This window comes from Podarcis muralis, chromosome 10 (genome assembly GCF_964188315.1).
Source record: "Podarcis muralis chromosome 10, rPodMur119.hap1.1, whole genome shotgun sequence".
NCBI lineage: Eukaryota > Metazoa > Chordata > Lepidosauria > Squamata > Lacertidae > Podarcis > Podarcis muralis.
Window position 1 is genome coordinate 2,108,839 of NC_135664.1, and position 17,307 is coordinate 2,126,145.

The 17,307-nt window shown below is 44.5% G+C and overlaps 1 protein-coding gene across 1 annotated transcript in view; it reads right to left on the minus strand.

The window, feature by feature from the left end:
• Positions 1-583: 583 nt before the first annotated feature.
• CCDC3 (coiled-coil domain containing 3) overlaps positions 584-17,307 on the minus strand; it is a 54,101-nt gene continuing 37,377 nt past the window's right edge. The window contains exon 3 of the mRNA XM_028747374.2: positions 584-4,935. Coding sequence (XP_028603207.2) covers positions 4,660-4,935 — 276 coding nt within the window. The 3' untranslated portion in view covers positions 584-4,659. The remainder of the gene's footprint in view (positions 4,936-17,307) is intronic.

The following is a 17,307-nucleotide window of genomic DNA, read 5'->3' on the forward strand; positions in this document are numbered from 1 at the left end:
GAAAAGAGGCTACCTGACGACCGGGCAAGCTGTCCTCCTGCACCGCCGAGTACCTGGATCCCCGAACACCCTCCAGAGATTTAACGGGAGGCTTTCCCAGCCCTGGAAACCTCCGTTTCGGCCAAAAAAACGCTTGGGCTTTCTCCGCGGAAAAAGCCCTCGCCTGCAACTCGGTCCCGCGCTCCACCGGAAGTACAATTCAATGTGCCACAGTACAATTCAATGTGCCATCAGAGCTGACCTTACTGGGAACGGATGATGACCAGTTGGTTAGATGTGGACACAAAGCTCAAGTTGTGCAAACAGCTGACCAGCCACCCAAACCTCCCATGTTCCAGACAGGCAGAAACACAAAATACTGCTGTGCTTCCATTCCATTGATGATGTGACCAGAGCTATTTGTGACTAACTTCTCTCACTAATTTCAATAGTGCCTTCAATGTGACTAGCTTCTCCTATGGATTTCAGTGGGATTTGACTGCAACTGACTTAATTTTCTGAATTGGGGCCATTGCATGTATTTTAAAAAACAAATGTTCAGTGGACAACACAGAAAACATTTAAAGAGAGACTGGAAAGATCATGACAGAAAGTATTAATGTTTATTTCTTTAAATAATGAGCACAGAAAAGAAGTTTATTTTATAGCATTTGATAAACATAAGTACCAAATATGGCAGTGGTTTTCTGTGAATTATATTGTTGTTGAGGTGAAAACTATTTACAGGTTTCAAGTTGAGGCAACATCAAGTCAATACTCCCAGGAATTAAAGTTTCAACTCAAGTTGTGCTAGATAAGGGAGAAGCAATTTTGATGCTTGTGATGAAAATGAATTGCAGTGTTTATATTCCAGAATTAGTCAATTGTGAAAGCTTTGTACTCTAAAATAAGTCAGTGTCTAACACTGAAATTCAGAATATACTGCAACAAACTGCTGCTGATTCATACTAGGGCTGTGTACACACTAACCAGTTTGTAGCACAAAATGATGTTTTTCTCAATCTGGATTCGTTCATGCTCATTCTCAACATGCTGCTTTCAATCTAGATTAATTCTAGATCCTGCCGTCCTCAAGGGTGGATGGGGTTACTTGGTAGGCATTTAAACCCACATGCCCAGGTTGGGTTATCCTTGTCTTTTCTTCCTTCCCAAGCCAAAGGAGAATGAAGAACGAAGTGGCAATCACCGTCTTAGTATGCACCCACCCAGAATGCCATTGGTCAGGTGTGGATACACCTCACCCTGCTGGGAATACCTACATCTGTTTCAAATGGGAACACTGTGGGGTAATGCAGAATCCATCTGCAATGAGCTTTTATTTTTGAAATGCAACTAGTTTTTAAAGAAGTGACAAAAATATGCAGTAGCTTTTGTGTGGTCTATGTATGAAAAAGCCAAGTATTCAGTCTCCACTGATTCTCGCATAGCAGCCTAAGTGTTGTCCATGAGGCCCATGAGGGTCTCACTCTTGTCTATGTAAAGCTGCAGATTTTGGGCTAGATTCACACACACTTCAGACTGGTCATCTTCTGTGCAAGCAGTCCAGTAGGATTGAAGGCATGCAAATTCCACACAAAACCAGTGGTGAAGTTCAGTAATTTCAGACTCTGGCTAGAACTACAATGATCTTCTATAACATTTAATGGTAGTTTCCTTTTGCCTCACTGCTCTGTAGCGCCTTCACATGTCACATTGTAATAATGCATTTTAATGTTATAAACCACGAGTGTAGATCCACCCTTTCTCTTAAGGAGGTATACCCTTTAAATGGTAATATGTATTACTTCGCTTACTTCAAAATGTGGTAAGCCATCTGTGTTGTGTTTGAGAGCCCTCCTGCTCACTGAGTGGGGCCTTGGACTTCTGCCTCGAAGGAACCACTCTGTAGTGCTGGGCACACAATGCCCATTTCTCATTATAATTGCCTCTCAATATGCTGGAGCTGAGTGTTGGGGAATTGTCTTTATTCATTGCAATTCTGTGTAGAAGGATAGCTGGAAATTGCTCATGCAATGCAAGTCCTGTCAAACGGTTATCAAAGTTATCGTCAGCTGGACCAGCTCTGCAAGCTTTTGACCTAAATATGGCATAAACACTGGATTGTGTAACCAAATATGCATTAAATATCTTTTCCAATGGGGAAAACATTCAGAGCATCTTCTTCTGCTTTCTTTCCTACTTACTCATGGCATCTGCTCTTACACAGGTCAATTTAACCACCAATGAGTTCACTGTGCTTTGAAGTAACATACAGAAAGCTGGCATTCTTGTCAGCCATCAGGAATGCTACCTTAACCCAAACCCATATAGGTAATAACACAATTTCTAATCCATGTCAGTTGCCCGATGAAGAAAAATGGAATTGCCTAGTCAAGAAAGCACATAGAAATGTTCACAAATTTAATTTTAAAAAAATCAAAGCCCACTTCATATTTTGTGGAATTAAGACTATAGGAAATATGTAATAAAAATACTTTCTATAGGATTTAAAAATATGTACATATATAAACCACCTTAATTTTAATGCCCTTATGATACGGGTATCAAGTGTACAGAATATAATGGAGCTTTCATGGCCTTGCCACAGCCTGGATAGAAGTCACTTGTCAGCAGCCTGAAAGGTTTGCCAAACTGCAACCTAGACATACCCCACCAATTCTCCTCCTGTGGAATAAACCTGCAAATTTATACATCAGACATGCTACAGCAGGTAGGAGAAGGCGGGTGAAGGGACCAGTGGACAAATTGGACAAGACAGGAGTTACAGCCTTTGCATCCTTTCCCACTGCCTCAGCCAAAAGCATCTCCAAGTGGCTGTCTGGATATGCATTGATCCATTCATTCAATCAAACCTCCTCCAGTTCATTGCTCTTCTGGCTGGAAGGGACCCAGCCAGCACAGAGCTATCCCAATATATAGCATTCTAGCTGACAAAGAATAGACCTGTGTATTCTCTTCTGCACACAGCAATGAGCTTTGAAGTCTCTACATCCCAAGGTGGAATGTTCTTGTTTGAGCCAAATGATCTGGTACAGCTTGAAAAGGATCAGATCCAGATGGCCTATAGTGTTTTGAGATTTATTTCACTTGCAATTGAGGTCTCTCCTAACCAGACTGAATTATAACTAATCAATTGGCATGCTTAGAACAGATTTGCAGAATGACTCTCACAGCTCAAGAGTCTGCTGGTGGAAGTTTGAGAGCACCTTAAGTGTAGCTGGCAGAGGCTGCCCAGCAGCCTCATGGTGGCAGAACCGCAAGCAGAGCCATGTTTGAAAAAGAGGAGTGACCCTCCTTGCAGTGGAGAAGGAAATCACAGACTCAGTTGCACGTTTATTTAAACATTTAAACAGCTTGTCTATATTGATTAGCATTGAAGGTAAGCTTTGCAGAAATAACTGGGAGGGGAAAACCCACCCCATCCTTAAAGCATTCAGGGGGGGCAACTAGAATAAAATATTTGGAGGAGGGACAGGTAATCCCTGTCCCACATAATCAATCACATGACACAGTACACATACACCATTTGAATGGCAATGCCCATTTAGCTGGGGGTGGGGCTCAAATATTGGGGGCGAAGACCTCTCAGCCCCTAGGAGTTGGCTCCTATGAAAACTTAATAGCCCCCCCCCCCCCTAATTTTAAGGTGTTAAAGGTAAAAGTGGATGGCTTCTAAGGTGAATGGAAAAAAATGAGTAGCCTTTATCATTGGTATCATGGTGTATCAGTCAATTAGATTTAAGGGTAATAATAACAAACTTTAAGAGACAAAGATTCAGGTAGGTAGCTGTGTTGGTCTGACGCAGTCGAAATAAATATAAAAATATAAAAAAAATGTCCAGTAGCACCTTAGAGACCAACTAAGTTTGTTCTGGTATAAGCTTTCATGTGCATGCACACGAAGCATGCACACAAAAGCTTATAGCAGAACAAACTTAGTTGGTCTATAAGGTGCTACTGGACAATTGTTGTTGTTGTTGTTGTTGTTAAGAGATAAAGATATTCTGATTGCCAGCATATATTTAAGTAAAGTTGGATTGCATTCTGGAAATGTTGGAAGAGGACTAGAAAGTTTGCATTTTAATTTTACATTAGAATCCCTTATCTTTGTCTGGAAACCAGAGTTTACCACATGCCACAAGGCCTTCCTGAAATCACTGTGTTCATGCTGAGACTTCTGTCTGCATGGCCAAGACAGAGCGCACATGTTTTTCTATATCTTGCTCTTCCTTGAGAAGCTCAGACTGGCTTCCATGCAGCTCTCTGGTGGTCTCCCAAGCCCAAACCTAAAGCAACAAATGCTAACTGACAATGTTGGGGGTCCAGTGTCCAGACCATTCACTGGGCCCAGACTCAAGCAGCTTTCATATCCGCTCAATTTGTCTCAACTGGATTTTTTTTTTATTACCCTCAGAGGAACATGGCACATGGACCATCATGTTTATGCAGACTTTAAATGCATAAACATAGAACAGTCAATGATGGTCTTGAACTCATAATGTCCCTTCTGGGCTGTAAGAGAAAAGAGGAGAGGAGAGGAGAGGAGAGGAGAGGAGAGGAGAGGAGAGGAGAGGAGAGGAGAGGAGAGGAGAGGAGAGGAGAGGAGAGGTGTATGCTGTGAAGTCACCAGCGTCACTGCCTGGAGCACTAAACCTGGCTTTATACTTTAAGGTAGGTAGCATGAGAGTTTGCTTGCTTTAAGGAGTTAGCATATGGGATCTGGCCTCCTACAGAGGACAGCTTCTCACTGAGCTTTCGGTTGATCAGCTCTATGTGTCTGGTGTTCTTCCTGGATTGCCTGAGCGACCGCTTGACTTTCTTGACTCGGTCTCGCAGCTGCTTGTTGCGCTTCTCCAGGCTGGCCACCTTTTGCTGGAGCTGCTTCACGTGTTCTTCTTCGTCAAACAAGGCTTTTTGGACTGAAGAGCACATGAGCTGAAATGACATGCACAGAATGACTGCTTTTAAGAAACAATTCCAGAAATCAGTTGATGGGGGACCAATGGGCATATCCTGGCAACCCTGTTCTTTTACAAAGGGGTTCTTTTATTGTATTTGCTATACTTCTGTAGCCAGCTCCCAGTAGATTCCCATCTGTTTTAGCGATGAAAAGGTGGCAGTGGCATTTTTGAATGGGAGCCAAGCTCCACTCCAACCCACAGTAGCCACTCGGCATTTTAATTTACCCAAAATGTCATGCTCCAGCCCATAGATCTATGAAAGCTATAGATTTTATAACTCTACAGGCAGGTCTCAGACGAAGGTGTGCTCTACCAACCCACGTTCCCAACATGTTCACACTCCTGTCTCAGCAACATCTATGCTGACTTGGTCATGAACACAGAATGGAAGATGGCAGGATTCCCAAGGATGTGCTCTAGAGGTGTGAAGGGAATCCGCTGTACGGGAGTCCCTTGAAGGCAGCAGCAGTGCCTGGAGACAGGCAGGTAGGTCATGTAGCAGGTCAGGTCAGCTGTGACCAGAGGAGGAATAGCTGCTGGGAGGAGCACAGAGAGAAGAAATGCCATGGTACACCGGCATCAGCACAACCGGATGCCTTCATCTGCCCCACCTGCAGATAAAACATGTCTCTCCCGCATCAGTCTCTACAGCCACAGCAGGTGCTGAAAAGGTGCACTCTTCCATTGTTGCCCAAGACCGACAGTGTGCCAACAACATAAGGCAGGTCATAGACATTTTTGCTGTGTCTGCCATGACAGCAGCAGCAGCCAGGGGGAATAAATGTGTAGCCACATGGGCATTGGCAGCCTTGTGCAGAGGGGCTCCTAAAGTCTGGCACCAGGCCTGCCTAAAGTGACTGACCAGCTCTGCGCCACACTTGGCTTCTGCAGCGTGGCAGCCTCAGGGGCTCTCAGTTCATTCACTAAGGAGAAAGAGGAAGAAGAGGAAGGAAATGAATGGTGAAGAAGGGAACCCACGAGGCCACAGCCCAATGTTTAGAGGCTTGGAAAGCGCAGGGACCCCTGGAGGGAAATCAGGCCAGGAGCCAACAAATTTTTTCAAACTACACCGTAAGGAGAGGTTCTGAGAGCAACTTGCAAGTGAAATAGGGAGTATTAATAGCCAAAAAATTAAACAAATGCTCCAACAGTGTCTCAAGCACAAAGCCACCACCTCTGCAGCCACCTACTGCTGTGACTCATTCTGTTCTGTATTACTTTTCTCTATAATTGCCATATGATTCATTTCTTTCTCTGTTTTTATTTTGCACTCCTCTGGCATGCTCGCAGGGAGTTTCCTGTTAAATATGTATGTGTACACACACACACACACAAAATTAAATAGTAGTGCAATTCAAGGTGGAAATGCATGTTACAAGGAACATGCGGCTGCTGCTGTAAACAGCACCCCAGAGTTAAATTCTAGTGGTCAGTTGCAAAGGGGACTCTGAGATCTAATTTGCACATTTTATTTGAGAATTATTTTTTATTCTTATTCTGTGTAATAAGAAAATTTTGGTGGATTTGATCATTGTTTTAGTGCATATGTAGCAACTGCTTTCCCTCCTTCTCCTTCTTTGGATAATGCCATCGTCTTTGGGTAGCACAACAAAAGTTTATCTGAGTTAAATTCTCCCCCTCCTGCCCAGCAACATATAGAAAGAAAATCGCCCTGTGTTTTGACGCCATCAATCAGAGGGGGCAGTTCCACACCCCAGCCCCTCCCCCGCAGCAAAAGCTGCCAGGGTGGGCAACAGCCATAGGAGCCAACTCCTAGGGGCTGAGGGGACTTTGACCCCCCCAATAAAATATTGGGCCAGCCTCCCATGTTGATGAGCATTGCCATTCAAATGGTGTGTGTGCACTATATCATGTGATTGATTATGCAGGCTGGGACTCACCTGGCCCCTTAAGTATTTTATTCAAGTTGGCACCCCGGATCACCCTCCTGCCCCCATCTGACAAGCCTGCACTCGCCCGTTTGTGGTGGGTGAAAATCACTCCCCACTCCTCTCCCTCTGCGTCCGCTACTGTTGACAGGCAAGCGCTGGCCATGGAGCATGGAGGGTGACTTTCATCCTCCACACTCCCCGCCATTGACGGGCGAGGGCAGGTGCGCCAGGTGGAGGTGGAACAGGTCACATGGCGCCAGCCCCCTCAATTGGGGGGGGGGAGTCAGCACCCCTAGTTTGGGGAGTTTCACTTCAAGGTAAGGGGACAGGCAAGTGCCAGACTGCAAAATTCCCCTGGTGATTCCCTTTAATAGTTTGAGATGTACCGTTCTATGAACTCATCATTATTAATTGTTCTCATTATAACCAGATTAATCTGGGAGAGAATTCTTCTGGAAAAGTGTGTGTGTGAAAAACAGAAAGTCACACTTAGTATATTAAGCTGTATTGGCCATGTGACATTTTAATCAGCTGTTGTGTAGGTGTGAAAAATTACTGCTGGTGGTGCTTTAGTCAGTTTTATACTTCATGCTACAGTTTAACCCCCCCCCCGCCCCCCACTTACTGCCTGCCTTCCTACCAATTTCTCAGCAATTCAGATAGGCACCCTTTGGCTAAGAGATTGTGCCAACCCAAATCTCTTGCTGTGATGATGAATAATTGCATGTTATCCTGCCTATTTTTTCATTCATTGTTGTCAGAGCTGCCTCAGGTCCCAGCTCACAAAGGACCAACGCCAGTTCCTCTTTATATACAGAAGTCTTTATTGAAGTTCATTATTGGTTTGACAGCCGTGGCGCGCAGCCCTACGTCTGAAACTCTAGACCGTCGAAGCTCCGTCTGAGTCTCCTCCCCCCAGACACCAGTTTAAGACCCTAGCTTTGCTCCACCTCTTTCTCCGCTCCCTCTTCCTCTGGGTCCGCCTGTCCGTTGGGGCTTTCCCCTTTCTAGACTCTTCTGAGGCTGACTCCCCCGAGTCTTCCCCCTCCCTCCGGCGGGCTTTAGGACCTGGTTCCCAATCCGGGCTTCCTGCTGTCCCGCGCGCCTGTACATTTGAACTTGGCGCGCGCGCCCAGCCTGCCACCTTCCTTCTGACCGTTATGCTGCTCCTGTCGCTGCTTCCCTCTTCGGGGATGCCAGCTGGGTCTGACTCCTCCTCCCTGTTTGCCGGAGGAGACGCTGACTCTGACCTATGGGACTCTTCCCCCCCACTACGCTCCGGTGGGGAAGCTGGTCCTGATTTCCAGCTACTGCTTTGGGAGTCTCCGCTGGCCCCCTGCTTCTGGTGTGTCCCCCCTGGGACCCCCCTTGCCCTGGCCATTGGCACCCCCTTCTGGGAATCTTCTGATTCACTGGAGAGGCTCATGGAATCTCTCGGGTCACTGTCATTCTGCCCTCCGCTGCCCTCAGATTCTTCCCCTTCGCTCTCCATTTCCTCTCTCCCCTGCGCCTCTGCTCCTGAACCCCTGACAATTGTTTTGTAATATTTTCTTACAAGCTGAATGGGTTGGGGAGGGCAAGATATTTGTTTGCCTTGAAAAAGAACCATCAGCTAACAATCCTCTTGTATGAAAAGACTGGCCAGAACTGCCATCCACAGTTGACGGCTTCAATTTGAGTCCCTATTACTAATCTGTTCCGAGTGCTCTGCATAAATAAAGCATTTCCTCCACGACTTCCAGCCGCTGCTTTTGAAGGCAAGGCACAAGGACCTGTTTCATGTGTGTGTGTGTGTGTGTGTGTGTGTGTGTGTGCGTGCGTGCATGCGCAAGAGTATCTGTCAAATATTTTCTAACAATGCAGGCCTATTTCAAGGAAAATCTGACTCAGACAAGATTAATTTGCCCCTTCTAAACCCGCTGCATAAAACATATGTTCTCTCCCTATAAAGCTATTTTTTAAAGAATTGCCATAAACATTTATTTATTTGCAAAAACTTCTATGCTACCAACGTACATTAAAATGACATGATTGTGAATAGCATAAAATCAATAATAAATTGCATCAATAAGTCACAGATCAGCAGATCAGTTTAATACATCAACATATCTGGATTGCCCCTCAGAGAAAGCTTGTGTCAGCAGATTTTAAGCAGGCTCCTAAATTTCAGACTTAGGCTGCTGGGGAAGGAACTCCTGAGGAAGTCCATTCCACTGTCAAACAGAATGTTCCTCCTGATGTTTAGCCTCAGTCTCCCTTCTTGTAACTTGACGCCATGGGTTCGAGATCTACCCTCCCTCGGGAGGTTCCTCCCCCAGTTCCTTCCCCCGCAGCCTGAGGCTCCACCGCCTTGCCTCTCATGGCTCTGCATGTTCTCAGGGAGCGCTGGTTTTGGATGGCTCTCTGCCCCAGCCTCTTCCTGCTCACTAAACCCTGTTGCCTCTTCCCCTCCTCCCCCCAGCCTGCTCCCCTTTATGCTTTTGACTGCTCCTTCTTGTCCCACCCCCCCATCTGAGCTGTGAGCCTTCTTCCCCTGGGGGCTCCCTTGGGTGGCGCCTCCCTCTGCATCCAGCCAGTCCCTGACCGGCAATCTCTCTCTTTCTCTTTCTCTCAGATCATATTCCTTTAGGATGATTTATATCTGCATCAAGTTCAAAGGCAACTGGAAGCTTTTGGATCTTTTTGTGGGTTATATGTAAAAAATTAATAATTGGTTCCATATATTTATAAGGATGGCCTAGTGCTTTCTATAAGATTGTAATGAAGGGAACATTTGAGAGGTGTTCTCATTTTCCTGGGTTTCTCCGGCTGGAGGATTCCCAATAATTTTCTGCTTCTGTGTATATTGCTGGAAAATATGAGTATCATTTGCAAGTTTTGGCTAGCATGCCTATTGGCTTACCAAGATTCACTGACTCAGCAGAAAAGAAAAATTGTGGGGTGGAGAAACTCTCCCTTCATCTCTCTCCTCTGTTCATAAAAACTTGCTAGAAACTCTTTTTTAAATTATCTAAAAAGCACTGTGTTCAGCAGGCTTTGGGTTTTTTCTCTAGAAAAAGAACTAATTCATTTAAAAGTATGGTATTTGCTTCACTGGAATACTTCAGTGCCTGGTGAGTTTGAGTTCAATGCAGAAGAAGTATTAAAATGGTCCAAGGCCATAATTTCAAATGGGGAGCAGGGTTAGTAAGACTAAATGCAAAGAAGCTGAAAGACATTAAATAGTTTAAACACAAAGGAGTCATGTGTCATTTGTTTTTCCAAGGCTACTCCAGTCAGAATCGCACTTGGGCTGCGATCTTACTCAGTCTTTCCATCGGAGGAAGCCCCATCAAACAGAGTGACGCTTATTTTCAAGTAAGGATTAGGCTTGCCTCATAAGAAAATCTGCAAAGGGGTAGTCATATTCTCTTGAGGAAACACCGCACAATAATCTTGTAGCATGTTAACAAGATTAATTGTAATGTAAACATCGGATGAAGTGGACTCAGTCCACAAAAGTTTTCAATCGGCTGGTTTTTGAGATGTCTCAAGACTCTTCTTCTCTTAACAACTGTCATTTCTCAGCTTTGCTGCAGTGTTGCAAGTCTGAGAGACTTCAGTGATTGGGATACGGTGGGCCAGGCACGAGAAAGGATGCTTCTGTGCATCTGCTTAGGCCTGAAGCTAAATGGTTGATGCCTTTCGTTATATGTATATCTATTTGTTGAGACATGTAATCCTAGAATTGCCTTGGGAAATAAATTGTGTTTGTGTGTGTGTGCACAATGAAAGGTTTGGGATACAGTTTATGAACAATTAGATTGTGGCATATATATTCCACGCTCTCACACATACAGAGCTACCTTCTCTGTTGCACGCTGTGCAGTCTGAGTCGAATGGAACAGACTTTCTGCAAGCAGCAGCTACTGCTGCCAATGTTGGTAAGCCACAGGCTAGACTGTAGCATTACCTTCAGATTGTATGGCACCAAAACCTTTAAGTCTGCTTAAAAGGCACACTGAAGAATGTTCTTGAGGTGTATTTGTGTGTGAGAGAGAAACCTGTCCCAGTTCACTCTTTGAACCAAGACAGAAAAAGATATACTACATTATCTCTTTGACTTCATGCCCAGGTTTGGGGACCAGGGAGTACAGATCTTCATGTGACTCTCTCTGGGGATCTCTCCCAGGCTGTCTCTCCCTCAGAAAAAGGAGCCATAAACCAGATATTTATCTCCCCACTTTACAGGGTTGAATTTCTCATTCCTAGGCTGTGCTCATGCTCCCATTTACTCTGAATCCAGTGTGCTCCAACTGCTGCTTTGGAAAGCAGTGTACACATGACATAAACACAATCCACATTTTTCTGTATCTATCCTTTCATGTTTTAAATGAAATACTAAGTTTTGATTCATTTTTCCCAACCTAGCTTTGGTCCAAATTGGGAAAAAGAATACGGTAACCTTGTAGTGCTTTAAGCCAGTGATTTGTACACAGCTCTGTTGTGGAGACACCTTATAATAAATACCACCATCAGAATGGCATTGGAAAAGCCAGTTTGTCTTTGCCTCTGCCCGGATCCTGGTGGAAGGGGAGACCAGACACAAGTCTGGTGAGTTTTTACAATTGCCCTATGATTAGGCAAGGTGAAACACGTGAGGAGGAAGAAGGTTGTGAGCCCTGCTCCCACCACACACGTGGCCAGCAAATGAAAGGGTTCTTCTATGCATGCCCAGTTCTTTTGCCTGGTGGGGGGTGCTCTGAATGAGCCCGTCATCCTCCCTCATGGGGATGGGTGTCACATGCTTAGAGCACATTAACAAAGCACATAGATGGCAGAAAGTGTACATGAATGCTGCAAAGGGGGGGGGGGGGTTGGTCTGCCTGGTTCCATAGTCTCCTCAAGCTTGCTTTCAGGGTGTGCATGGGCATGCAGGGTATTTCTGATACCCCCCCCCCCATTATATGTTGCTACTGTTGACTTCAGAATGCTGGAGAGTTCTCCAAAGGTATATTCTCTGGGTGAACTCTTGTTCTTAAAAATGCTTTCAAAAAGAAATAAGCACCTTTGTACAGAGGGAAATTTAAAGCACAATATTAGAAGATTACCCTCCCCTTTTAGAAGAAGAAGAAGAGTTTGGATTTGATATCCCGCTTTATCACTACCCGAAGGAGTCTCAAAGCGGCTAACATTCTCCTTTCCCTTCCTCCCCCACAACAAACACTCTGTGAGGTGAGTGGGGCTGAGAGACTTCAGAGAAGTGTGACTGGCCCAAGGTCACCCAGCAGCTGCAGGTGGAGGAGCGGAGACGCGAACCCGGTTCCCCAGATTACGAGACTACCGCTCTTAACCACTACACCACACTGGCTCTCCAGTTTAAAATCCAGTTTATAGTTCAGGAGCCATGTGAAAGGAAGCAAGTACAGTGGTACCTCGGGTTAAGAACTTAATTCGTTTTGGAGGTCTGTTCTTAACCTGAATCTGTTCTTAACCTGAAGCACCACTTTAGCTAATGGGGCCTCCTGCTGCCACGCGATTTCTGTTCTCATCCTGATGCAAAGTTCTTAACCCGAGGTACTATTTCTGGGTTAGCGGAGTCTGTAACCTGAAGCACCTATAAACTGAAGCGTCTGTAACCCGAGGTACCACTGTAATCTGATTTGCACAGAGCCCAACTGGATTCCCTTTGAGCCTATTTTGAATTTGTGCTAGGTTAATCTCAAGTTGGTAGAACATAGTTTCCCGGCCTCACCATTTCACAGAGCAAATTTCATCCCTAAAAGCTTTTTCAAGTACTTTATTAGTTTAATTTGCTGCAGATACAAAGCACATACTTTCCCCCAGGTGGCTGCCATGGCCCTTTGAGCATATATGGTTTACGACATGTAAAGCTGCCTTGAGAGCAGGCTGGCACTTGCGCATGCTTTATCTTCTGCTTAGGATGATTGCTGTGCACCACTTGTGCATGTTTTTGCAATTATCACATCATGAAGAAACCTGGAGAGAGGGAAAGAGAGGCTTCACCAGGAGTTTCAACAACCCATTAGCATGCTGCAGTCCTGAATTTTGTTTATGCAATCAATATCTGAAGGCAGGAACACAAGGAAAAGTGATTATCAGGACAGAAAGATCTCTAGGAACTAAAATGAAGAGAAGTGTGCCACTTTTTCATTGGATGCGCACAGACAAGCAGCCCCATGGCAGTTCATATTTCATAGTTTGGCACCAAATTCTCCCATGTCATTCACTGTAAAAGGAGGGAGGGATGCACACCATAGTATCTTCCTGTCGCTGTACAGGAGGAGGAGTTCACTTAGCTCAATAAAGATAAACCTCAGTAGAGAACTGTTTACACTAATGATAGTTGGTGTGGTTTTCCATGTGACTGCCCTGACTTATCAGAAACATGGGAGTTCCTTCATTCACCCTTCCAAGGGCATTCTGTACCAGGGGCTGCACCCCACAAGCCCACCAACTCCCCTTACCAAACTCCCTCCTCCCTTTACACCTCACCAAAAACATCTCCTCCCCTTAGAGCTCACCCCTCCCCTTCCTTCTTGCCCAAACTGCTGCTCCTTCCCGGCTTAGACCTTGCTAAAGCTCTGCAGCTCCTCTGGGACACCTGCTTCCTTGCTCACCTGCCCAGCCCTCTCCCCCTCTGGGCTTCCCAGGCACCTGCTGCCACTGAGGTCAGCCTGAAAAGGAAGCCTGGAAAGAATACTAACATTATTTTCTACAGATATCTATCCAACTTTGGAAATTCTTTGCCACAGCCTTTTCCTTGTGTCAAGGAGTTCCAGCCAGGTGAGCAGGGTATATTGTTATTGTTATTATGCTTAAAGCTTAAGCAAAAGCCTTATCCAAAAGGTGGGTTTTGAAGATGCACGTTCAAGGGATGAGTTCCATGCAAAGAGGTCAAAGATGTTGAGACTTGTGGCATTTAGGGTGGTACCGTGAGAAAGGCAGAAGGCATGGGCAGGTATAGAACGAGAGTCCAAGACAGAAAGACCGGCTGCAGTGTGGAGGGCTTTGCAAGGGACGGACAAAAGTCTTGTGCTGGGAATAGATAGTAATTGTTTGCTTTTGCTGAAGATCTAACAAACAAGCACAGTTAACAAAAACCCATTTCACTTTACTGAAATTGAGTCGCATACCATTTATTCTAGTGGTGTTAGATGTATACAATACTTAGAAAATTTATCAGTAAAGAAATAGATGTCTATGATGCTGTGCTTGGAAATCAGAAATACATAAGCCCCAAACCAGAAAAATCCTTGCGGAGAAGCCCCATCTGTTAGATAGTTGCCAAAGGGCTCAAAGGTGCAACGGACATGCTGTGGATTGAGGTCACAGTCATACAGTAAGAACGCTGGAGGAAGCTTGGAACAGAAAGGTCTGTGCCTGGAAACCTTTCTCTGCAACAGAACATCATTTCAGCATGACAACGGGAAAGAAGACAATGCACTGAAAAGGAGACCTTGTTAGTTAGAAATAGGCTTGCTTGGCAAAGTGGAATTCCCACCTTGTTCACAGCAGACTGAAACTGATGGACTTGATAACATCCCATCAAAGCAACAGCTTGCAAATGAGAATTCTCTCAGCCTTACCGACAAAGATTCAGGGCACAAATGCATCACAATTGCTTACGCTACATTATATTAGTTTAAAAGTCATTCCTGCTCCTCCAAGTGGTTCTTTAACGGAAGTCTCAGCACCTTAGCAGAGCCACAGTCCCAAGGGTGGCTTTAATACCTATTGTATTGTGTTTATTGTTTTTACACATTACCCTTCAGTACGGAAATTATCAGGGCATCTTACAGAATTAAAATTTAAAGAAGTAAAGATAAAACACGCTTCAGTGAAACAATGCAAAGATAAAGCAGGGGATGAAAAGAGCTTTGTTTCCAGATGTGTGACTGTAGGAAAGTTACCTTTCCAGTGCAATCCTATTTATCACAGACTTGTAGAGTTAGAAGGGACCCCAGGGGTCATTTAGCTCAACCCCCTGCAATGCAGGAGGATGTCCAACCTCTACTGAATTCAATGAAACATTTTCCCAGCAGTCAGGGCAGTGCTTGGGAAATTCATTTTAAATTGGAATTAGGGCAAGTTCAAGTTCATCCTGCCAAAAATAAACTAGTTCCAGTTCATACCTGCTTTTCTACATAACATTCAGGTTCAATTCAAGTTCACCCAGCTGAACCTTTTAATTCCTCAAAAGTTCATCCTTTGGGGGTGGAGTAAAATAAATTTAAATATTCAGAATGTTACAAGCTGCTGTGCTAAAGTGTAGGGACCAAAAGTAAATCAGGGCCCCCATACTCATAATACGATATATGACCCACAGAATGTCAATGGGTGACATTCTGTTTCCATGCAATGTCTATTAAAAGGACAAAGCCTCCTTCACTTCCTTTCTGTACCTGTACTTCTTCTGCAAGCTGCTCCTGTTGGGAGAGAGCAAATCTCTTCAGCAGGGAAGATATAGGAAATGTCTCACATCCGTTCCTTCTGACTGCTTGGGAACAGTGATTAAATGACTAAGTGGCCACAGCAACAGCAGCTCCTCTGCATCTGCTCAATAAGCCTTAGAATGCTGTCTCCATGTTTCGTATTCTAACTTCCTTTGTAGATGCTCCATTAATGTACTTTTGTACTAATGTACTTTTAAAAAGAAAGAAACTGGTGCTGGATTCAACTAACACATTCACTAGCGGAAACCACCTAATTTGACTCTTTAGTATAGAAGTAACCCCAGAGGGAATTTGAGAATGATGCCTCTGGCTTGTTCCAAATCCAGTGGGAGCGGGCTTACATGGTGATGTCTCTGCTTATTTTGGTTTATAAGAACAGTTTTGGAATATTCTATTTATTTTACATTTTAAAAAATGTTTCTGAAAAGTGACTTATATTCTTATATGTTGTGTGTGTGTTCTTTTAAAGAAAAAGTGGTCCCTGTTGTCTTATGGATGGACAAATAGGCGACAATGAAATTCCTCTCGTGTTTCCTGGACTCTCCAACTCAGTGGTCTAAAGTCCTTTAGCCCACAAGAGGCACTTGCCTGCTTCCCCACCTGCAGTCACATTCCTTGCTCTAGCAGCGACCAGCTGCCTCAGTAGCTGAGCACTTTGCTGCTGCTGCTGCATTCAGAGGTTATGGACAGCCTGGCCATTCTTCTTTAACCACACCATGTGCTTAGAGGCCTGCACTTCTCTTGCAACCATTCAGTGGAAACAATGGTGGGAATCTGAGGAAGCAAAGCATGTTTGCTGACCAGTGAATATTGATCTTAATTGCAAAACTAATAATAATAATAATAATAATAATAATAATAATAATAATAAAAATTTTTACTTAAAAACACAATCCCAGAATGCTTTCAGGAGGGGCAAGATTCTTTCTCACACACCTACACTAGCCCTGTTGGTAGAGCATGAGACTCTTAGTTTCAGGGTCATGAGTTTGAGCCCCACCTTGGGCAAAGGATTCCTGCATTGCAGGGCATTGGACTAGATAACCCTTGTGGTCCCCTGCAACTCTACAATTCTATGGTTCTACACTCACAAACTCCATTCCCAGGGCTCTAACTCAGAATCCGACTTGTACTTATTGTTTACCATTCTGCTGTATGGTCCAAAGGCACATGAGGCCACCAACTTGCTGAAGCTAAGCACATCTGGGACTGGTCAGTACCTTATTGGGAGACCATCTGGGAACCATGGGTACACCCAGTAGGGGATGGCGTGACATGCCTGCACCACTCACTGACCTTTGTGTGGCTGATTCGTGGCAGACCCTGGGATGGAGAGGGCTGATTGGTGGAGAAATACAAACACTGCAGCAGGATCATGAATTGGTTCTGCTGGCATGTTTGCACCATGCCAACCTCACTGCTGCCATGCCCCTCTCCACCACAATACATGTCAGGGTGGGTGTATTTCACCATACAGTGGAATAATGTGGAATCCATTAAGAAAATTTGGCGATGGGTTAGTATTGTCTTTGACAGGTGTTAATGCAAGACAGATTTTCAAGATGTGTCTCCTCTTGCAACTTGCATTGGCCACAGCACAGTTAAAAGTGTCATAATGCTTTAAAATATCATACTCACATTGTAAATAAATAACATTTCTGGTTGGGTTGTGCTCAGTCTTGCGTGTAAAAGAGTGCTTCTTGGTTCTGATTAAAAGCAAAATAGGCAGGTTCCTGGAATCCAATGTTTACGCACCATAAGGACTATTGCAATATCCGATAGTAGTCATGGCCAGTAATATAATCAGGGTTGTTTGTATTCTGCAATTTCAGCAAGTGTTGGGCTGTTTATGTGCAAAATGTGATAAAGGACAGAGAATTTAAACTTCCAGAGAATCTTTCCTTTAGGCTGCAATTCTCTACGCATTTTTCTCAGAGTAGACATGTATAGCAGTGGCGTTGAGTGCCTTACATAGGCTTCTACTGGAAAGGGATAGCC